Below are 23,174 nucleotides of genomic sequence, written 5' to 3' on the forward strand. Positions count from 1 at the left end.
TTTGCTGTTGGGGGGAGGGGAATGTCACTGCTACTTAGCTAGGTTGAATTAAACCACCTGAGTCTCAGATTTTAGGTATTATTACAGTGTGTAATATGATTTAATGTTCATCACCCAAGAACTGTTTGTTTGTTTGCATCTTCCTTAGGCCTAGCCAGCCCAAAAGGGGAGAGTACCTTCTTATCAAGAGTTTCTAAGCACAGAACTCCAAGTTCTCTTCCCGTCTGCTCAGTGCTCTGAGGTGGCTTATAGTTGACATTCCACAATCACATTTGGTCTTTTTGAGTTTAAAATCTTAGGCTGTGGTTCTATCCTCAATTAAGTAGACATAAGACAAAGCTCTTAACAGCATTGGCTTTGGTACAGAGCATTTGGTGTTGGGGAGAGTTCTTCTCATCAAGTAGGGAGAAGCAATAAGCAGTACTTCCTTGGGTGCAGCCTGCTTCAGGTGAGGCTATGGAGTATAGCCTGGGTCGTGGCTACATGTGGCCCTGTATACTGCCTCGAGGGCCATTCTGCAATGGGTAGGGGGTGCCTATTTTTTATTTTTCTACATTTAGTCTTTTTTTTTTTTTTTTAGTGCAACTTTGGTATGGTGTGGAAAACATTGGTAATACATCATAAATGTGGTTACCTCAGGGAACACTATGGCCACATTTGATATTTCATATCTTAAAAGCTTTTTCAAATTTATAATCTCCACTAGTGACCCAGTGCACGAAATTCATGCACATTAAAAGGGGATTAATTAGAGGAAATAATTTAATATTGCTATTTGCCCTTTCTCTATAATAGCAGTGTCAGAGATGAAAGAAAATTAGTAAAATGTATATGAAAACCTTCCTCCTGTCAGAGTCTGGCGCTCACCACGGGACCCAGAATCAAGTCCCCGCCCACCCACATGCACCTCAAAATTGCGTGAGACCCAGACCCGGCCAGCTCACCCCCATTGGGCTAGATCCAGACCTGGCCAGTCCCACCCTTGTCAAGCCCTGCTGGGCAGGGGGCATAGCCTCAGGTCCCCTGGCCTGGCGCCAGGACCGGGGGCGTGGCCTGAGGTCCCCCAGCCCAGACCGGGGCAGGGGGCGTGCCTTGAGGTCCTCCATCAAGCCCCACCAGGTGGGGGACATGGCCTGAGATCCCCTGTCAAGCCCCACTGAGTCCCCGTCAAGCTCCGTCAGGTGGGGGGGTGCAGCCTCAGGTCCCCAGTCAAGCCCCACCAGCAGGGGGGGCGCAACCTCAGGTCCCCCGTCAAGCCCTGCTAGGCGGGGGTGTGGCCTGAGTTCCCCCGACCAAGCACTGGGGGTGCACCTTGAGGTCCCCCATCAAGCCCCACTGGGTTGGGGGCACGGCCTGAGGTCCCCTGTCAAATCCAGCCAAGCAGGGGGCGCAGCCTCAGGTCCCCTGGCCTGGTGCTGGGGCGTGGGGCACAGCCTGAGGTCCCCTGTCAAGCCCTGCTGGGCTGGGGGTGCGGTCTGAGGTCCCCCGGCCTGGTGCTGGGGCAGGGGGAGCAGCCTGAAGTCCCCTAGCCCAGCACCAGGACAGGAAGCGCACCTTGAGGTCCCCCGTCAAGCCCTGCCAGGTGCGGGGCGCAACCTGAGGTCCCCTGGCTGGCACTGGGGCGGGGGTTGTGGCCTGAGGTCCCCCAGCCTGACACCAGGGCAGGGGGCGAGGCCTGAGGTCCCCTGTCAAGCCCTGCCAGGTGGGGGGCCCAGCCTGAGGTCCCCTGTCAAGTCCCACGGGGGCGGGGGAGGGCATAGCCTCAGGTCCCTGCTGATTGCTTGTTAAGGCTCCTTAAGGGAACTTGGCCTCAGGTGTGGATGCAGCCATCTTTGTGACAGAGTGATAGTCAATTAGCATATTCCCTCTTTATTAGATAGGATTAGAGACTGCTCTTGCTGTTTGTTTCTCTTTACCTGACGCCCAAATATGGGTCTCTTCAGTGTTCTGTCCTTGGCTATCAGCTGATCTTATCTGTAGTCACTCTTCAGAAAATGGATAGCTTACAGTTTTGCTCATTTCCAATGACTCCCAATTCCATGTGTCTCAAAGAATAGCTGGTTAGAAGGGTTTGGCTATCCCAGCTGGTCAGAGGTATCCTATCTTCTGGTAGCCTCTTCTCTCTTCCTCAGGTTTTCTAGTTCTAGAAGATTCTGGGTAGTCAAATTAGTTGGGACTACCTTTATACAGTAAGAATTCACAGTCTTGTGTTAAGCTGTAAATTAAGCTGTAAGTCTAGACTAAGAGCCCAGGCTTACATGGAAAAACAAGTAAGAGCACTCAACCTAGCCTTTAGGGCAAAGGCTGGCTTGTAGCCAGAAAGAGGTAACCCCTGAAGATGAAGAGTGAATTGGGAAGGTGACTAGGGAAGGGCTCTCTGTGCTTTGCTACCACACATGCAAGATGCGGAGTTCGAGGGGTGAGCTGCTGGCTGGGTGGAAGGGAATTGCTATAGCTGTGTCTTATGAGGAATCAAGGCCAAATCCTGAGAGGCCTTGTCTACAATGCTAAATACTTTGAGTTTTATCAGGAAAGCAAAGGGAAGTTATTGAAGGACTTTTAAAAAGCATTAACTTTATTTGTTTTCTTTCCTTAAAAAATAATACACATTTCAAAGGAAATTTAGAAAATAGTAACATTAAAAATAGAATAAATATTACTCATTACAACTAAAAATAACTACTTTGGGGTATGTTTATTTCTTTTAGGTCTTTCAATAGGCATGCATATTTTTTCCTCAAAAATGGAAATACATCGTACATTTTGTTTTATAACTGGCAAAATTAGGACTATCTTTCATTTCTGGGCTAAACTTTGTACTTTTATTTTAAAAGAATTTGTTAATGCAACGGGAAGGAAATTTCAGTGGAGCAGCAAGCAGAGATTCTCCCAGGGGTTTACTATCCCATTATTCCCTATAAAATTCAATGCCAGCCCTTACCCCCCAGCTGAAGGTGGGAATCTCCAGTAATCTGAGCTTTTTAGTGCCCCAAAACAGGCTTAGTTAATGATTCTGAGGATAGACATATAACCAATATTTCAGGAATATTGGCAAAATTATTTCATGCATGGATAGATATTTAAACCAAGTTTGGGGGTGGCTATCTCTTCATATCATATCATAGGATGTGGAAATTTTGGACCTTGATTATTGTTTTGCCATTAATCTCTGTGAAATTTTTGATATATTCTCTGAGCTATATTTTTTCCTTTGTAAAAAGGCCATATTGAAGGGGCAAGCATGATATATAACATAAAAATGATGGTCTGTCCTTATCTGTAATGGCTGAGTCAGTAGATAGGAAAGTTTTCCTGTATCTTTGGGATATTTGTAACTTCATGGTTGTATTTTTTTAAAATAAATCTTTATTCAGATTATTACAATTGTTTCTCCTTTTCCCCCCCATAGCTCCCCTCCACCCGGTTCCCACCCCACCTTCTGCCTTTACCACCCCCCCCACTGTCCTCATCCATGGGTGTATGATTTTTGTTCCATCTCTTCCTGAATCCCCTCATACCCCTTTCCCCCTGAGAATTGTCAGTCCACTCCCTTTCTATGCCCCTGATTCTATTATATTCACCAGATTATTCTGTTCCTCAGGTTTTTAATTCACTTGATTTTTAGGTTCACTTGTTGATAGATATGTATTTGTTGTTCATAATTTTTATCTTTACTTTTTTCTTCTTCCTCTTCTTAAAGAATACCTTTCAGCATTTCATATAATACTGGTTTGGTGTTGAACTCCTTTAGCTTTTTCTTATCTGTGAAGCTCTTTATCTGCCCTTCAATTTTGAATGATAGCTTTGCTGGGTAGAGTAATCTTGGTTGTAGGTTCTTGCTATTCATCACATTGAAAATTTCTTGCCACTCCCGTCTGGCCTGCATAGTTTCTGTTGAGAAATCAGCTGACAATCGTATGGGGGCTCCCTTGTAGGTAATTAACTGTTTTTCTCTTGCTGCTTTTAAATTCTCTCTTTGTCTTTTGCTCTTGGCATTTTAATTATGATGTGTCTTGGTGTGGTCCTTTTTGGATTCCTTTTGTTTGGGGTTCTGTGGGCTCCCTGGACTTGTAAGTCTATTTCTTTCACCAGGTGGGGGAAGTTTTCAGTCATTATTTCTTCAAATAGGTTTTCAGTATCGCTCTCTCTCTTCTTCTGGCACCCCCATAATTCTGATGTTGGTACACTTGAAGTTGTCCCAGAGTCTTCTTACACTATCTTTAACTTTTTGGATTTTTTTTTTTTTTTTTTGCTTTTTGCTTTTTTGGTTGAGTGTTTTTTGCTTCTTTGTATTTCAATTCTTTGACTTGATTCTTGTGTTCCTCTAGTCTGTTGTTGGGTCTCTGTATAATATTTTTTATTTCAGTCAGTGTATGTTTAATTTCTAGTTGGTCCTTTTTCCTATCTTCGAGGGTCTTGTTATATTTATTGGCCTTTTCTAGGATATTCTTGAAAAGCCTTATAACTGTGGTTTTGAATTCTATATTCAGTCGTTTGTTTTCCTCCATTTCTTTCGTTTGTGATCTGTTTCTTTGTTGCCACATTTTCACTGCTTCCCTGAGTTGGTAGGGTAGCTTTGTGTGCTAGGTTTCCTATATGGCTCAGTGGGTCTGCCTCCCCAGTTAACCTGAGGTGGATACTCTTGGTGCACCCCTTTGTGGACTGTGTGTACAGCCTTGTTGTAGTTAAGTCTTGATTGTTGTTGGTATCACTGGGAGGAATTGACCTCCAGGCCAGTTGGCTGTGAGGATCAGCTGTGTCTACGCTGGGAGAAGTTCGGTGCTGGAGACAGCCTTATAGGATTAGACTTGCCAAATTGCAAAAGCTTCTGCGCTCAGCTTGGATGGGATGGAGTCTCAGGGCGGAGCAGACAGTCTTGGCTTCCCGTCAGCCTTGCCCTTGCGCGCGCGCACCTCCACACCTCTGCCTTCCCCAGCTCCTGAGTCTCCGCCCGAGGGTCCAGATTCCCCCCTGTAAGAGCGTGGGTCCCCAGGACCTCGCCTGGAACTGGGGTTCAGTGCAGTCAGAACTGGGGTTCAGTGCAGTCAGGAGCTTCCGACTCCCTTCTGCTAGGGAAAGCCTGTGGCAACCTCTGCAGCCTTTGTGCACACTGGCGCACGTGCCTCCAGACCCCTGCTGCCGGGGCTCCCCTGGGTCTCCCCCGGGTCTCCAAGTGCCTTTCTCTCTATCTGACAGTCCAGACTCCCCCTGTATGAGCCTGGGTCCACGGGGTTTCGCCCGGAACTGGGGTTCAGTGCAGTCGGAACTAGGGTTCAGTGCCGTCGGGGGCTTCCTTCCCCCTCCCGCCAGAGAAAGTCAGCCAGGCTCTCAGCCGCCCTTCCGCTCTGCGCACACAAAGACCCTTTGCCGTACCTCCAATTCTCTGTGAGCTTTTCTCTTTTCTTCTAGTTTTAGAAATTCCACTCAGCCAGCTTTCCTGTGGTTCTGGATGGTGTCCGTTCTGTCTTTTAGTTGTAGTTTTGAAATTGTTGTGCGAGGCAGCAGTTTAGGTGCTTACCTGTGCCGCCATCTTGGTTTCTCCCTCAACTTCATGGTTTTTATTTAGAGGCCTGTTTTGGTCAAGACATTGTTTATATTCATAACTGTGTCTCTTTTGCCTGCAGACTAAGCTGACCTTGACCCCATGGGTTGGCCTTCGGAAGATCAATGTGTCCTACTGGTGCTGGGAAGATATGTCCCCATTCACAAATAGTTCAATACAGTGGATGCCATTTGAGCCCAGTGATGCTGGATTCTGTGGAATCTTATCAGAACCCAGTACTCGGGGCCTGAAGGCTGCAACCTGCATCAACCCACTCAATGGTAGTGTCTGTGAAAAGCAGGGTAAGTATATGGGAATTATGTTCATTAAAAGAGAAACCATAGGAGGCCTAGTATTGATATATGTAAAATATTCATGAAAAACAGATTGAGTATTGATTTCAAGCATATGAAGCAGAGTATAACCCAGAATTTTAAAAGCAGAAGGAAATTGTCTCTGACTCAGAATAGTATGACCCATAAACTTAAAAAAAAATAAAAATAACTAATACTACTCAGAGAACCTAATATTCTAATTAACAATGAGGTTGATTGGTTTGTTGATCTCAAAAAGTTTGAGACTTGCTCTAAAAGGTTAATTTCTTGTGTTGGCAGAGAAATACTGTGGAAGAAAGAACCAAAAATACAAATAAAAGCAAAGGCAAGATCAGAACTGACATAGGGGACAAAAGGGACAGTGGACAGAAAGATGTGTCAGTAGGGAGAAAAATGATGAGCACACTTTTGTGACAGAAAACAGAAGCAAACCTGATGTGCTAAAGCTGTATTTGAGAACTGAAGGAGCAAACACTTTGAGTAGCTTCATGGGTTTGAATCTCTCTTCTGGGCTACATTTAGGCTTAAAGGCAGGCACAGGAGCAGCAACTGCAGCACGCAGATAAGCCCAAGACAAGTGTCCTCCTCCTGCAGAGGGTTCACAAGTAATAGGTGGAATTTTCTGGGCACTTTTGGGAGGCTGGACTCCATGGACCTTCTGTCTCATTTTAGGAAGGGACCATAATTTGAGGAACACAGAAGTATAGAAGAGAATTTATAGCACTGTAGGAGTCACCTTAAAATATTACTTCTAAACTTCCTATAGGGGAGCTTTTGGATCCCCTATAGCCATTTTGGATCCTGAGTGCTTTGGTGTATTTAATGAATGCTGTGGTCCTTCCTCCCTAAAATATACAAATATATGATTTTTGCATGTTCAGGTGGGTTGTGAAAGCCCTGAAGTTTATCCTAGGTCCCATATATTTTGAGGAGCTTTGGAACCCCTACTTGAATGGAAAGATTAGCTTGTTCCCACAGGTCTATCCTTAATGGTCTCTGAAAAAGAAAAACATCTTTTTTCCCAAGTGTTGCAATATATTTGACTAAACAGTACATGGTGACTCTAATGTTTTCCATTTTCTCCTTCATTTAATATAGCCCACTGAATTGATTTCATGACAGACTAATGGGTCACAACCCATACTGAAAAGACTTTGACCTTAGCCAACATAGTGGGAGCTCTAAGTGTCTCTCTTGTGTTTACTTCCCAGCGAACCATAGCACTAAGCAGTGCCGGACGCCGTGTGCCTTGAGGATGGCGTGTGGAGAGTGCACCAGTGGCAGCTCCGAGTGCATGTGGTGCAGCAACATGAAGCAGTGTGTGGACTCCAATGCCTATGTGGCCTCCTTCCCTTATGGCCAGTGTATGGAGTGGTATACCATGAGCAGCTGTCCCCGTAAGTGAAAAGTGAGCTCTAGGCACTAATTGAGTGCCATGTGTACGGGTGACAACTCCTGCAGTGAGGCAGTGCTGTCAGCCTCTGAACATTTGAGGGACAAGACTGGACCTGACCTTCAACTCAGATCTGTCGATAGACTGTTTGATGATAATCTTCATACAGAACGAAGCACAATGATACAAGTAAATAAATGTAGGATAGATCACAGAGTACAGAAATAATTGCTCAACTTCAGTATCATATTTCTCCATCCTGTATGACCTCCACATCATTTTTTTAAATATATTTTTATTGATTTCAGAGAGGAAGGGAGAGAGAGATGGAAACATCATTGATGAGAGAGAATCATTGATTGGCTGCCTCCTGCACACCCCACACTGGGGATCAAGCCCACAACCTGGGCATGTGCACTGACTGAGAACCGAGCCGTGAGGTCAACTCTCAACCACTGAGCCATGCTGGCCGGGCTGGTCTCCACATCTTAATCTTCTAACTCAGTGGTCAGCAAACTCATTAATCAACAGAGCCAAATATCAACAGTACAACGATTGAAATTTCTTTTGAGAGCCAAATTTTTTAAACTTAATCTTCTTCTAACGCCACTTCTTCAAAATAGACTTGTCCAGGCCGTGGTATTTTGTGGAAGAGCCACACTCAAGGGGCCAAAGAGCCGCATGTGGCTCGAGAGCCGCAGTTTGCCAACCACGGTTCTAACTCATAAAGTAAGTGCTTTTCAGTAGGTGACCTCTCAGGTCCCTTTTGGCTCCATCATCCTGAGATTGAGAGAGGGGAGGAGTCCCTAATACATGTAGAACAAGATATTGGGTTCTTCAAATTTATTATGCCATTTAAACAGTCACAATAGAATAGGAATTTTGACTCACAGAAATTGAATAATCTTTTAAAGAAAAAGGTGATTTAAATACAATGAATTCAGATCTGTAGGAGATAGTGAATTGCAACTTGTGTTTTTTTAACAGCTGAAAATTGTTCAGGCTACTGTACCTGTAGTCATTGCTTGGAGCAACCAGGCTGCGGCTGGTGTACTGATCCCAGCAATACTGGCAAAGGGAAATGCATAGAGGGCTCCTATAAAGGACCAGTGAAGATGCCTTCTCAGGCCCCTGTAGGAAATTTCTACCCTCAGCCCCTTCTCAATTCCAGCATGTGTCTGGAGGACAGCAGATACAACTGGTCTTTTATTCATTGTCCAGGTAAGATGTCTTGTGTATCCAAAATCAAGTGTTTCACTACCTATCTGCAAAGAATAAAACCTTGAAAGCTACATTACTTATATGGATTTCCTTTAAGAAAAAAAATAACATTTTTGGGGAAGTAGTTTTACATCACAAATATTTTTATTTTCAGTTAATGAAAATAATAGAATTTCAAGTGAGTTGTTTTGCTAACATTCATTACAAAAGTAATGAAATAAATTCATCATAAAAAACTAAATATTACAGATGTAGATAAAATAAAAATGAATTCCTCTTCTCATCTACAGTTCATCAGAGAAGTAAAAACTTTTAACAGTTTGATACAGATATCTCTAGACATACCAATGTATATTTTTAAAACTAAAAAATACTCCCTGGCCAGTGTTTCTAAGTGGTTAGCACACTGGCCTTCACACCTAATGGTCACAGGTTCGATTCCTGGTCAAGGGTGTGTGCCTGGGTTACAGGTTCGGTCCCCGGCCCTGGGCAACCAGTCCATGTGTCTCTCACATCTATATTTCTCTGTATCCCTTTTTCCCCTTCTCTTTCTCTCTTCCCCTCCCTCCCTCCCTTCCCCTCTCTAAAAATCAATGGACTGGGAAATAGGGTGCTATCTTTCTTGATGTTTTCATTTAAAAGAGGTGGCTCCCAGACCCTTAAAAAATGTCCTAGGGTAAGGTTTAAAAACTAAAAAAATGTTATGCATATGATATAGTTCTACAATTTGCTTTTTACTTAAAAATACATCTTGGCAGTTGTTAGGAGAAAAATAAAAAATAAGTCTTCTGCCAACCCAGAAGTTTCTCTCCACAAATGTAGAAAAGAAAGAAAACCATTTTATTATTGAATATAAGCTTTAAGCAGACGGTGATGCACATAACAGGCAAGCCACTAATGAGATTTCAAAGACAAAGAAATATCACCCTTTTAAATAAATAGCCAAGCAGATACAATCCATTATATACATGTTCTCAAGATGAATGATAATTTGTCCTCATAAGAGATGATTTGATGGCACTGTTTGCTGTATATTCTTTCATAGTTTATCCTGAATTAACCTGGTAACTGGGGTGGCCACCTGTCTTAGGTAATTGCCTTTATCCAAGAAAATAATAAACCATCTTGTAACTTTATGGCAAGCATGTGGTTGCAGCTCGGCACAATGCACTCAGGCTAAATCCCGGAAAGGACTGGGAGATAGGGTGCTATTTTCCTTGATGTTTTCATTTAAAAGAGGTGGCTCCCAGGCCCTTAAGAAAAACATTTTTGGATTGTAATGCTCGTAAGAGGCTTATTTAGGTTTTAAAAAGATTTATATGCATACAGGTTTTATTTTTTAATTTTTTTGTTAATCCTCACCCAAGGATAGTTTTCCATTGATTTTTTAGGGAGAGTGGAAGAGAGGGGGAAAGACAGAGGGAAACATCAACAAGAGAGAAACACATTGATTGGTTGCCTCCTGCATGAGCCCGACCAGGGCCCGAGCTGGGGAGGAGCCTGCAACCAAGGTATGTGCCCAGAAGCCTTTGGTTCGTAGACCAATGCTCTCTATCCACTGAGCCAAACCAGCTAAGGCAATACAGGTTTTTCTTAATGAATTGTAAGAAAAGGGAAATAGGGAAAAGGTCTCTGCCTTTTGGCAAGAGGAATAACCCAGCCTGCCTGCCTGCCTATCTCCCTTCCTCTCTCCCTCCTTCCCTTCTTTCCTCTTGCCCTTCTTTCCTCCCTCTCTCCCTCTCTTCCTCCCTCCTTCTATCTATCTTCCCTTCCCTTCTATCCCTCCTTCTTTCCTTTTTCCTCTTTCCCTTTCCTTTCCTTCTCTCCCTCCTTCCCTGCTCTCTCTATTCCTTCCAGTAGTTGGTTTAAGAAGGAATATACCATGAGTTGGCCTAAAAGCCTGTGCCTAGTAGACCTGCTGGGGAGACTGCCCTAAGAAACTAATCCTGAGAAATTGGCCTTTGATTCACACTTTCAGTAAATACTCAGGAATGTGCTGATAGGCCTCCACAACAGTTGGGAGAGGGTAGGCAGGAGGTTAGTGGGTGGGAACTTCTCCAAGAGCATCTCAGACAGTGGCACTGATAACAGGGCTCCCTGTGAGTTCTTCTGTTAGCGAAAGGCCACTGTAAAGAAAAATAGAAGGCAAGAGACAAACTGGGAAAAAATATCTGTAGTGTATATATCCAGTGATTCCATAGTATGTAAACCTCCTCCCTCCAGGAAAAAAAGAGCTGAATGTCAACCCAACAGAAAAAGTGGGCAAAGGGTATAAAGAAGTAGGTACACCATTTTGCATTCTCACTAACAATGTAAAAAGCTCAGATTTCTTCATCCTCCTCAACACTGCGTTCATCTTTTTTATTGTAGCTGTTCTAGTTTGTGAGAAATTGTATCTCACTGTGGTTTTGATTTGCATCAAATCACTAATGAAGCTGCTCATCTTTTTGGCCATTTGTATGTCATCTTTAGAAAAATAACTATTCAAAGTCTTTGCTCATTTTTTAAATTACATTGTCTTTTTATTATTGACCCATAAGAGTTCTTTATGAATCCTGGATATCCCTTTTTGAATATATGATTTGCAATATTTTCTTTCATTCTTTTTTCTTTCTTGATAGTATCTTTTGAAATACAAGTTTTAAATTTTGTAAGTCCAGTGTGTTTTCTTTTATCCCATGTGGTTTTTTAAAGAAATCAGTGCCTTAACTAACCCAACATCACAGAGATTTACTCCTATGTTTTCTTTTTAAAGTTTCATAGATTTATCTCTTATATTTAGGTCCATGATCCACTTTTGAATTAATGTTTATGTAGTGTGAGGTAGGGGACCAAATTCATCTTTTTGCATGTAGCTATCCAGTTGTCCCTGCACCATTTGTTAAAAGGACTATTTTTTTTTTTTTTTTTTTTTTGCCATTGAATTTTTGAGGCACATTTGTTGAGAATCAGCTCACTGTAAATGTAAGAATTTATTTCTGGGCTCTCATTTCTATTCCATTAACTGTCTTTATATCAGTATCACTAGCTTTGTAGTAAGTTTTGAAATTGGGAAGTCTGTCCTCCAACTTTGTTCTTATTTTCTAGGTTGTCATGGCTATTCTGGGTTTCTGGTATTTCCATATGAATTTTAGGATGAGCTTGTTAATTTTGGCAACAACAAAAAGAGATCGCATTGAAGCTATAGACCAATTTGGGGTGTATTGCCATCTAACAATTTATGATCCTGGAATGGTTTTCTATTTCTTTAGTTCTTTACTACTTTCAGTAATGTTTTATAGTTTGCAGTGTACATATCTTGTACTTATTTTGTTAAATTTACTATATAAAGTATTTTATTTTTCTTAAAATGAAATTACCTTAATTTCATTTTCTGATTGTTCATTGCTAGTGTGTAGAAATACAGTTGATTTTTGTCTGTTGATCTTGTGTCATACAACTTTGCTGAACTCATTTATTATTTCTATTCATTTCTTAGTGTATTTCTTAGGGTTTTCTACCTCAAGGTTATGTCTGTTAAGAAAGACAATTTACTTTTTCTTTCCAATCTGGATACTCTTTTATAAATTTATTTTTGGGGGCTTACTGGCCTGGCTAGAAACTTCAATGTAATGTTGAATAAAAATGGTGAGAGTGGACTTCATTGTCTTGTTTCTGATTTTAGGGGGAAAGAATGCAGTCTTTCTCCATTAAGTTTGATGTTGGCTTTAAATTTTTCATACATGCCCTTTATCAGGTTGAGAAATTTTTCTTCTATTTCTAGCTTTTTGAAGATTTTTGTCATGAATGAATGCTATATTTTATCAAATGCTTTTTTGTATCTATTGCAATGATGATGTGGTTTTTATTCTTTCATGTGTTAATACTATGTATTACGTTAATTGACTTAAGAATATTAAACCAACCTTGCATTTTTGGGATAAAGCCATTTGCTCATGTTGCATAATCCTTTTGTGTGTTGCTGGATTCATTTTGCTAGTTGGGATTTTGTATCTTTTATTCATGAGGGATATGAGTCTGTTCTATAGCTTTCTTTCTTATGATGACTGGCTTTGGTATCAGGCTAGTATTGGCTTCATAGAGTGAGTTGGAAAGTATTCCCTCTTTTTCTATTTAATAAGATTGCAAAGGATTGGCATTAATTCTTTAAGTATTGATAGAATTCATCAGTGAAGCCATCTGGCTTGGACTTTTCTTTGTGGGAAGGTCTTTGATTATTAATTTAAACTCTTCATTTATTACAGGTCTATTCAGATTTTCTATTTCTGCTTGAGTCAGTTTTGGTAATCTGTGTTTTTCTAGGAATTTGTCTCTTTCATCTAAGTAATCAAATTTGTTGGCATACAGTTGTTCATAATATGTTCTTGAAGATAGCTTCTTTTCTTGAAGATACATGTTCTCCTGTTTAACCTATATTTTGTTTAATATAGGTGTCTAATTTTGTTTTATCCTTTTTCATTTTGCAAATTTTCTAAATATCATGAGCTGTTTTTCAGAGCTTGCTTTCTTATTTTATGAATACAATAATCTCTCGTTTCTTTCAATACTAAAATTAGTATTTTTCATTCTCTTAAGTTTCTTGCATCAACCTTTCCTTCAAGGTTAGTTGCTCTTCATGTTTATCCAGGTAGTGCCTTTACATTGATGATTTTCTTATACTGATTACTGTTTAAAGTTGATTTGTATTTATTTTTAGGATTATCTGAATTTATCACTATTGGGTACACTGAGCTGTTGTGAAGGTATGGTGTGATATCCTAAGGGAGAAGCAGGCTAGCCAGCCACAGGTCTCGCCACTTCTGGTGTGCTCTGACTGTTGTTGAGTGGTCTGCTTTCCTCCTTCAGTGGAAGAAGGAGGAAGTAACGGACCAAGTGCCTGGATGCATTTGGCATGGTCATGATCATGGTTGTACCAAGTGTCTCCCCACACTAGGATGTTATGGAATCCTGAAGATAGCTGGGGCATTGCCCTGGTTTTTCTTTCTGATCCCCAACTCATTTCACAGAACTGTCCTTTCCTACTGCAGCCTCGGACAGATGCCTCAGCCAGCTGTTGAGCAGGTCGTGAGGTACTTCCTGCTATCCCTCACTCTCCCGAGGCCTGCTCTGGCTGCCAGCCTCTGTTGGATTATTTAGGTGTCAAGTGGTAAAGTGCCGTGGTCACTTAGTCAGTCCCCTCCTTCTCCTATATTAGGATACAGGTGTCTGAACTCCCGTTGTTTGGTCAGGTTGACCATATCTGTTTTACGATTTCTGGAAATCTCCCAATACTTCTGATAGCACCTTTTCCTCTAATCCCATACTCCTGTTAATTTAATCTTTCAGTGTAGTTTTGAAGGGGAAGAGAGACACATTTGCTCAGTCTTTTTTTTTTTTTTAGTCTTTTTATATTGAACAGATTTTTTTGTAAATGATTTTGGGTATTACATTTTGTGTGTGTTGTGCTCTGCTCTTCTGCTGTATAGTTGGCCCTCCATATCCATGGGTTTTGCATCCACAGAATGGAAGGCCGACTAAGGGACTTGAGCATCAGTAGATACTAAGGGAGGACTACCCATCTTCACAGGAACAACATGTGTATCCCATACATCCAGAGTAATTTTGGTGCAGTCATAACTAATGTAGTCATTTTTAAGTTTTTCAGCTGCAATCTGTAAAGAACAACTCAAATACCTACAGGGTTAGGTTAGAGAACAGGTGGTAAACAAAACAGGTACCAGCTATGGAAAGTTTCTGAGATAGTGAAAAACTATATCATGCTGATCAGGCAAGAAAAACCTGCAAAAGTTGCTAAAAGAGTAAATCTTAAATGTTCTCATACACACACAAAAAATGATAATTATGTGATGTGATCCAGGTGTTGGCTAATGCTATGATAGTAATCATTTGGCAATATATAAGTGTATCAAAGCAATATGTTGTACACCTTAAACTTACACAATGTTATATGTCACTTATATCTCAGTAAAACTGTTTACACCCTAGCCAGTTTTGCTCAGCGGTTAGAGCATCGGCCCATGGACTGAAGGGTCAAGAGCACTTATCTTGGTTGCAGGCTCAATCCTCGGCCCTGGTTGGTCAGGGTGTGTTTGGGAAGCAACCAATTTGTGTCTCTCTCACATCAATGTTTCTCTCTATCCCTCTCCCTTCCTCTCTTTCAAATCAATAAAAATATTTTTTAAAAAATACTGGAAGGAAAAATTCCAGATGTGAACAGTGATCTTTGGATGGTGGAAGTATATGTAATTTTCCTGCCTGCCTTATAGTTTTCAAATTTAAGTACCATAAGCATATATTGCTTTTACTGGCTATGGACTTTCTTCTTGCTTTGATATATTTCTGAATTTCACACACTAGCTCTTTTTTGATGTTTTGATCTTATTTTTCAAACTAGTTTTTAGTGAGCAAGTTTCAATGATTTTGTATTTAGAGGCAATAAGGAACTTAGATAGCTGCAAATAATCTTGTGGAACTTATCCATCAGTTGTACAATGGGACAAAAAAAAAATTATTTTTCTTTCAGCTTGCCAGTGCAATGGCCACAGCAAATGCATTAATCAGAGTATCTGCGAGAAGTGTGAGAACCTGACCACGGGCAAGCACTGCGAAACCTGCATATCTGGCTTCTATGGTGATCCCACCAATGGGGGGAAATGTCAGTGTAAGTCAAATCCATCCATCAGGATTACTGACTGCAACCCAGATGTAACACAATGCTTCTCTTTGACTTGAATATCTAAAAGGAGAAAGAAGCCACTTGGTTTTGGATACTGTACTAGTATTTCTTAAGTCATACAAGAAAGAGGCTTAAAGTGGAAAAAGCACCGACTCCACCTGTTCTATGTTCCCTCCTGGAATGGCGCACCGGTTGAGTGTCAGATAGATGAGCACAGGCTGGGGTGGAGGTGGGGGTGGTCTCCGGACTATTGAGGGATCCCAGACAAAAGGCTCAGCAAAAGCCTCTTATGGACCCTGGGTGGGGAGGGAGGGTGAAGAGGAGGGCTGGGAGTGGGAAAGCACTGGGGATGGAGAGTGGAGAAAGTATTTTCAAGGCTTTCCTCTCCTCCCCCATGAGGAAGTTCAGCAGAGGCCTGAAGATGACCTTTAGCCCAAGGCCTCAGATAAGGAGACCTAGGAATGAAGGCATCTGAAGTTGGAATGCAAATTTGTGAAAGAGGTGGCCATCCAGGGGTTCCTGAGACTTTGGTTGCAACTCCCCTCAGAGACTTCCACCCAGGCTGGTGTGGGAGGGCAGCTTTCCCTGTAAGGCCTGCCAGGGAAAGGCTATGGTTGGAAAAAAAATGGATGTAGGTTTTTAACCAGGAGCCGGACTCCTCAGTACTTCTAGTATATTTTAAATATTTAAATAGTCCCACATTTCCCCATAAATGTCAAATAGATTCCTGTAAGCAACAGGACATTTTATTGTTAGAACATAAATTATGTTTTTTATAAGTGACCAGTGATACCAACAAACTGATTTTTGGTTCTAGTTTCCATAAAAAGACCCTTCAGGTTCTGAGCAGGAAAATAAATAAGAAAAGAAAATGTCCACTCACTTGGTTGTTAAAATTAGTAGTGCACACCAGGAAGACACCCCCTCCCCACGGCCTGGGCGCGATGCTCCCAAGTGCTTGTTTCCCTGACGTCTGGACAGGAGCACATGAAAGTGTGTGAATATTTTTAAAAAAGGTTTCATAGTAAATTAGTCTTCCCCTCTGCTTTCTCAAAAGCTTACAGAGCTAGTGGCTGGTGGGTATAGGCCGAATCTAATTCTGCCTCCAAGTTCCTTAGCATGGCTCTTGAGAAAGGTCTAATCCCAGAGCAGCCAGCAGAGAGCTGTGTCCCAGCAGTATATCCCTTAACCTTTCTGGGGTTCAGTTTCCTCATCTGCAAATATGGGGATGTTGGAATGAAAGCAGTCAGAGGAATGCGTGACACATAGTCATCACTCAGTAGATGTGAACAATTATTATTACTCTTCTAATGTCATTTCCTACCACTCTTAAATAAAATTTATTGCTCAGATTAAAAAATATTCAGTAAAAATATTTTTCTACTCCTGTGAATAGACTTCATCCATTAGACAGTAATCAGAGTACCCAAACTTATTGATAATTGTGTACAAGGCATTGTGCTGGCAGCCACCCGAGACATAGGGGCTTTTATTATCCCCGTGATCAAGGAACCTGCCCAACCTCTCACTGCGAGATGGCCATGCTGGGAATCACATTCAGGATGTGTGACTTTAACTACTGGGCCTGGTTGTGCCTCCAAGTGCCTGTACCTATAGCCAGGTCTGTTGGATCTATGCCTTCTTGTCTTCATCCCCAGATCTTCATCAGCCATCTAGAAAAATTACATTCTGCTCTGTAGCAGTTGTGGGGCCTGAGTACTATTGTCCATAATTTAGAGCTAACTTTATTTTTTAGAGTCTCAATCCACAATAGAAAGCATGATTTTAAAATACTGTGAGTGCACTAAATCTTTTATGTTTTCCTCTTATAATTGTACTAGAGGCCCGGTACAAGAAATTCGTGCACAGGCAGGGGGGATCCCCTCAGCCCAGCCTGCACCCTCTCCAATCCGGGACCCCTCAGGGGATGTCCGACTGCCGGTTTAGGTCCGATCCTAAACCGGCAGTTGGACATCCCTCTCATAATCCGGGACCACTGGCTAATAACTGCTCACCTGCCTGATCACCCCTAACTGCCCCCCCCAATGGCCTGGTTACCCCCAACTGCCCCGCCTGCCAGCCTGGTCGCCCCTCACTGCCCCCCTCGGTTGGCCTGGTCACCCCTCCCTGCCTCCCCTGCTGGCCTGGTTGCCCTACACAGCCTGCTGTTCAGTTGTTTGGTTGTCCCTCACTAACCCCCCTGCCAGCCTGGTCGCCCCACACAGCCTGCTTGTTCAGTCGTTTGGTCATCCCTCACTAACCCCCCTGCCGTCCTGGTCACCCATGCAGCCTGTTTGGTCGTCCGGTTGTTTCGGTTGCGATGGTCACTTAGGCTTTTCTATATATAGATAGCCCTTAAGCTAAGGATAATAACCATGATTTATTGAACGCTTACTATGTTTCATTCATGTATTATCTCATTTAATTTTCACAACAGCCCAAGATATAGGTACTATTATTATACCCATCATATAGATGCAAAAACAGAGACTTAAAGGAGCTAAATAGCATGCCCAAAGTTACAAAGGAGCTAAGTGGACTGGACTGAATTCAAACCCAGGCAAACTGACTTCAGGCCTTTGCTTTTTTGTTAATATACTATACCCCCCTCTCCATACTCAACTGAGCCAGCAGTTGAACACTCTTGTTTCTGAATTTTCATCCATTCTCTTAACAGCTTTACTATTCTGTTTCACAGGTTTCTTTGGGTGACTTTTTTCTCTGCAAAATTTATTTTAAAAGTGCACCTATCTCCAGCCTAATGCCTTTAATTTTATTCACAGAAAAACAGGGTGTAAAGTGAAAAGGAATTGAGCAAAAAAACTCACTTATTTCAACTAGCACTTAAAATTTATCATGTTTCATACTTATCCTATACTAGAGGCCCGATGCACAAAATCATGCACGGGGGTAGGGGAAGGGTCTCTCAGCCCGGTCTGCACCCTCTCACAGTCCGGGACCCTTCGGGGGATGTCTGCCCATGGAGAGTGGACCTAAGCTGGCAGGCAAACGAACATCCCTCTTGCAGTCCGGGACCCCTCGCTCCTTACCGCCTGCCTGCTCGCTGCTCCTTAGTGCTGCCGCAGAGGCGAGAGAGGCTCCTGCCACTGCTGCTGCGCTTGCCAGTCATGAGCCTGGCTTCTGGCTGAGTAGTACTCCCCCTGTGAGAGCACGCTGACCACCAGGGGGCAGCTCCTGTGTTGAGTTTATGCCCCCTGGTGGTCAGTGCACGTCAAGTGACTGGTCGTTCTAGTCGTTCTGCTGTAACAGCTGCTTAGGCTTTTATTATATAGACTAGAGGCCTGGTGCACAAAATTCATGCATTTGAGGGGGGTGTCCCTCAGCCTGGCCTGCGCCCTCTTGTAGTCCAGAAGCCCTCAGGGGATGTTCGACTGACGGCTTAGGGAGCGGGCCTAAGCCGTCAGTTGGACATCATTAGAGCTGCCACAGAGGCAGGAGAGGCTCCCGCCACCGCCTCTGTGCTCACCAGCTGGCCCCCTGTGGGAGTGCACTGACCACCAGGGGGAAGCTCCTGTGTTGAATGTCTGCCCCCTGGTGGTCAGTGCGCATCATAGCAACTGGTCGTTCCACCGTTCAGTCAATTTGCATATTATCCTTTTATTATGTAGGATAATAAAAGGTTAATATGCAAATTGTCCCCTTGGGAGTTCGACTGCTCGCTATGATGTGCGCTGACCACCCGGGGTCGGCGCAGAATGAAGGAAGGCCCCTTTTGGCAGCCAGGGAAAGGAAGGCCCCGGCTAGCAGCTGCCAGCTGGCAGCTGGGGGAAGGAAGGACCCGGCCAGCAGCCGGAAGGCCCTGATCGACCCTGATCACCAGCCAGGCCTAGGGACCCTACCCGTGCGTGAATTTCGTGCACCAGGCCTCTAGTGTGCTGGATTTAAAAAAAGGTAGAGAGGTGTTGATGGCTAGAGGAGAGAAGTGACAGAAGTTTTTTTTGTGTGTTTTTTTTTTAAATATATTTTATTGATTCTTTACAGAGAGGAAGGGAGAGGGATAGAGAGTTAGAAACATCGATGAGAGAGAAACATCGATCAGCTGCCTCCTGCACACTCCCTACTGGGGATGTGCCCGCAACCAAGGTACATGCCCTTGACCAGAATCGAACCTGGAACCCTTGAGTCCGCAGGCCGATGCTCTATCCACTGAGCCAAACCAGTTAGGGCCAGAAGTTGTTTTCTATGGAGGCCAAGAAGAAGGCAAGGAAGGGTGGTGAATCCTGAATGGCCTCTGAAACACCAGTCTGCCATTGGAATCCCACCCTACTTCTGAGCCCTACTGGGGTTTGAAATATGACCATTGTGGAGAAAGCACCTCAGCTGAGGCTGAGTGCAGCCTGACCAACCCTCCCCTCAGGCTGTCATCACTCAGAAAATCTCCATGGGGGCAGGGACTGTGTCTGTGTCCTCACACCCAGCAGCTGGCACACTAGAGACACTTCATTAAATGTTTATTGAATGAATAGAAGAATCGTAATAGTGAAAAACACAGTCTATTAAAAAGATAAAAATTGGGATTGCTTCAGATGGTGGTGGATATGACATTCTTTCCTCCTGTCCTTTGACTTTGGTTCCTTTAATGTTACCTTTACATTATTTGAGATAAATCATTAGCTGAAAAAAAAGAATCTTACTCATTAAATGCTTTTATTTTAATCTTTCATATCAAATCCAATTGAGATTAATTAACTTGTTTTAGAAAAAGTCTCTGATAGTGATATTTTAAGCCAGTTGTGACCAACATTCCTTTTCCTCTTTCTAGTATGTAAGTGCAATGGTCATGCATCACTGTGCAATACCAACTCGGGCAAGTGCTTCTGCACCACCAAGGGCGTCAAGGGAGACGAGTGCCAGCTGTGAGTACCACTCTCCCCGGACCCCTGCCACAGGCCACGCCTGGGTTTAGTGATTGACCCAGGACATCTGGGTCTATGCCTTGCTGCCATGGGCTCTAAGGGATCCCGAGTTGATTGATTTGGAATTTTGCACTTTCCACTTCAGACAGGTCTAACTTGGTCAACCTCCATACTGAGTAGGTCATCAGTTTAGCAGCAATTCCTTAATAACTCTGACATTCCCTGGGTTGCTGACTTGGATTAGTTGTCTACAACCAGTACTTGGTTTTTGTCATGTCAGGAGATTGAACCCTTTTCCAAAAGAGAATTGGAATAGCTGGTATTCCCAGACAGTATTTTATTTGGCATTTTGGTTGTCTGATAGTGGAGATGATCCTCTCTGGCCTTTAACACATCCCACCCTGTTCTAGCATTTTCCTTGATGAAGTAGATGAGACATCTTCCAAGGGAGTGTCTGGGGTCCCCACCTATGAGGATGCAAGCAAATGTGGGGTTTTAGCCCTGGCTGTGCCTCCACTGAGTGGGGTCTTCTTGAGGTGAATCACTTAACTATGCTGAATCTCAGTTTCCACCTCTTTCAGTAGTGGGACTAACAATAATTGTTTTTAATGTCCTGGGATGGTGAAAGAAGAGAGATTGTTCTCCAATTCATATATTCCTGTCTGCCTCACCAGAAAACTTCATAAAACACATGCTCCAGGTTTACTCATTCTCTCAAGAAGAGACTTAGAAATGTTTAGTAGTATCAAAATACTGAGCTGATGCAAGCAGATGTGTCATTGGTAAGCAAAGTTATGTCACCAGTGATTGAGGCTTGATAGTGGTGTTCAGGAGGGGAATGCTCTGTCTACATTTCCTAGTTTATATTAGTGCATATACATTTATTGGTTTTATGCTGCCCTGAAACCAGTATGTGAAGAAAAGTATAATCAGAGATCAAATTTAATTTTTGAGTCCAGGTTTCTTTAAACAGAAAAATGTAATAGAGCAAAATTAATCACTCATGTCCTCAGTTTTGATATACAGCAAAGAAATGGGGAAGACTTTCTTTTTAAGAGATTTAGGTATAAACAAGTATAAAAGGACACATATCCCTGTATTATTTATCTGGGAAAAGTGCTTGGCCCAAGCTTTCCCCTTCTTTTTTCATAGTTCATAGCTATTGTGCTTGCCTCAATAGTTTTGCTGATGTTCATAGATAATACCTATGAGGAAATTAATAATTTTTTTACTAGAACTTATTTTTTCTCTAGACTGGTGAACTGTGTCCCAGGTTTAAAAAAAAAAAAAAAAAAAAAGATGATTTGTGTTTAGCCTTCTCTTACTTGTATTTAAAGAACAGGATCAGTTTTGCCAGGGAGAATAGGAAAGAGGTGAAAAATGAATATACGAAAAATGTTTTAACTGCACTTTTAAAAGCATAGTTCATACAAAAGTAAGAATGTGTTTTTCATGATTATAAGTAGGATCTAGATATATTATATTTGGGTTTATCTCATGTGTTTGGCAAATGTTTCTCAGTTGGTGGTTGTATGAACTCCTGGGCAGTCAGCATTAAAAATAAATGCAAATTCTTGTTAGTTCACTTGATTTGAATAACAGTGAAGAATGTATTTATACTGACTCAAAAACAGTAGTTTATATTACAGGGTCTACTTAATTTTAAAATGAATGTAGATTCTCATTTAAATAGCAATAGAAAATAATCTTCATTTTTTCCCCCCTAGATGTGAAGTAGAAAATCGATACCAAGGAAACCCTCTCAAAGGAACATGTTATTGTAAGTGTTTTTGTAATTCTTGTCTGAAGCAAAGTAGTTCAGTAAAACTTCATTATTGTCTTTAACATTGTTTGAGAATGGTAAGTGCTGTAGGAATATAGCAATGACCCATGGAAGTGTCCTCTTTTTTGATGTGCTTATATTCTATTAAGTTTAATACATATATGGGCACAATTTTAAACTACTTTAATTGTGGTTGTAATTGATGTTAGTTTGTCCATAGCAGATATCAGGGAAGAGTACAGAGATATATATCTCTGGGTTTTTTTGCTTATGTTCTCTTGAAACCTTGTTTCATTTGCCATTACCTGGTTGGGGTCACCATATTTCTTATTTTAGGACATAGGTAAAAAAAATAAATATTAGCTCGGCTGTCATGGCTCAGTGATTGAATGCTGACCTATGAACCAGAAGGTCATAGTTTGATTCCTGGTCAGGACACAAGCCTGGGTTGTGGACTCGATCCCCAGTGTGAGGCATGCAGGAGGCAGCCGATGAATGATTCTCTCTCATCATTGATGTTTCTGTCTCTTAAATCAATAAAAGTATTTTTTTTTTTTTCAAATCTTAAAATATAGTTGAAGGTATCATTCTCTCTGAAACTGATTTGGGTTAACTACCTCTTTAGGAATTAATATCCTCCTATATAATAAAAGGCTAGTATGCAAATTATTACCACGGGCCGGAGTTTGACTGACCGGAAGTTAGATGTGTGCTGACCACCAGGGGATGGCGTGGAACATGGCAGGCATTGGTGATGTGGCGCTGGCAGCGGGAGGCAGTGGAGGTGCTGCCGGCCCCAATGGGCCCCGCCAAGAGCAGGACCATAGTGGGGGGGCGAGGATGGCAAGCAGGCAGTGCCAGGCCATGGCAGATGCGAGTGGGGCCCTGATCACCCTGCCAATTGCCCCATAGATCCGCCTTGATCACCAGCCAGGCCTAGGGACTCTACCCATGCGCGAATTCCATGCACCGGGCCTCTAGTATAAAATAAAATCTCTAATGATTAACTTATACTGAAAGGTAAATCTGGCAAAGTGACCAGGTCATTATGGGTAAATACATTGTCTTCCAGTAGGAGAACCCACATAGCAGGCCAGATTATGGAACCAGAGAAAAATGAGTTAATGTTTAGCATATACACTCTAATTATATACTTGCTTTCCTGGGTTGAATAGTGTCCTCTCAAAATTTGTGTCCAACTGGAACCTATAAATGTAATATGTATAGATATATAGATATATTTTTCCCCTTAGGAGAAAAGAGAAGAACTTTATGACCTTGTGTAGGGGAAAGAGTTCTTAGATATGATTCCAAAAGCACAATTTATAAAAGAAAAAGTTGTTTATT

At 42.3% G+C, this 23,174-nt stretch overlaps 1 protein-coding gene across 2 annotated transcripts in view; it reads left to right on the top strand.

Moving 5' to 3' along the window:
* Nucleotides 1-23,174, top strand: part of ATRN (attractin) — a 166,821-nt gene that overhangs the window by 85,373 nt on the left and 58,274 nt on the right. For both annotated transcript variants that reach the window (XM_080685822.1, XM_080685823.1), the window contains exons 16-21: nt 5,625-5,844; nt 7,089-7,274; nt 8,258-8,491; nt 15,015-15,152; nt 19,951-20,044; nt 21,772-21,824. In XM_080685822.1, coding sequence (XP_080541948.1) covers nt 5,625-5,844; nt 7,089-7,274; nt 8,258-8,491; nt 15,015-15,152; nt 19,951-20,044; nt 21,772-21,824 — 925 coding nt within the window. The remainder of the gene's footprint in view (nt 1-5,624; nt 5,845-7,088; nt 7,275-8,257; nt 8,492-15,014; nt 15,153-19,950; nt 20,045-21,771; nt 21,825-23,174) is intronic.

The sequence above is a fragment of the Plecotus auritus genome, assembly GCF_963455305.1.
Source record: "Plecotus auritus genome assembly, chromosome: 8".
Lineage (NCBI taxonomy): Eukaryota > Metazoa > Chordata > Mammalia > Chiroptera > Vespertilionidae > Plecotus > Plecotus auritus.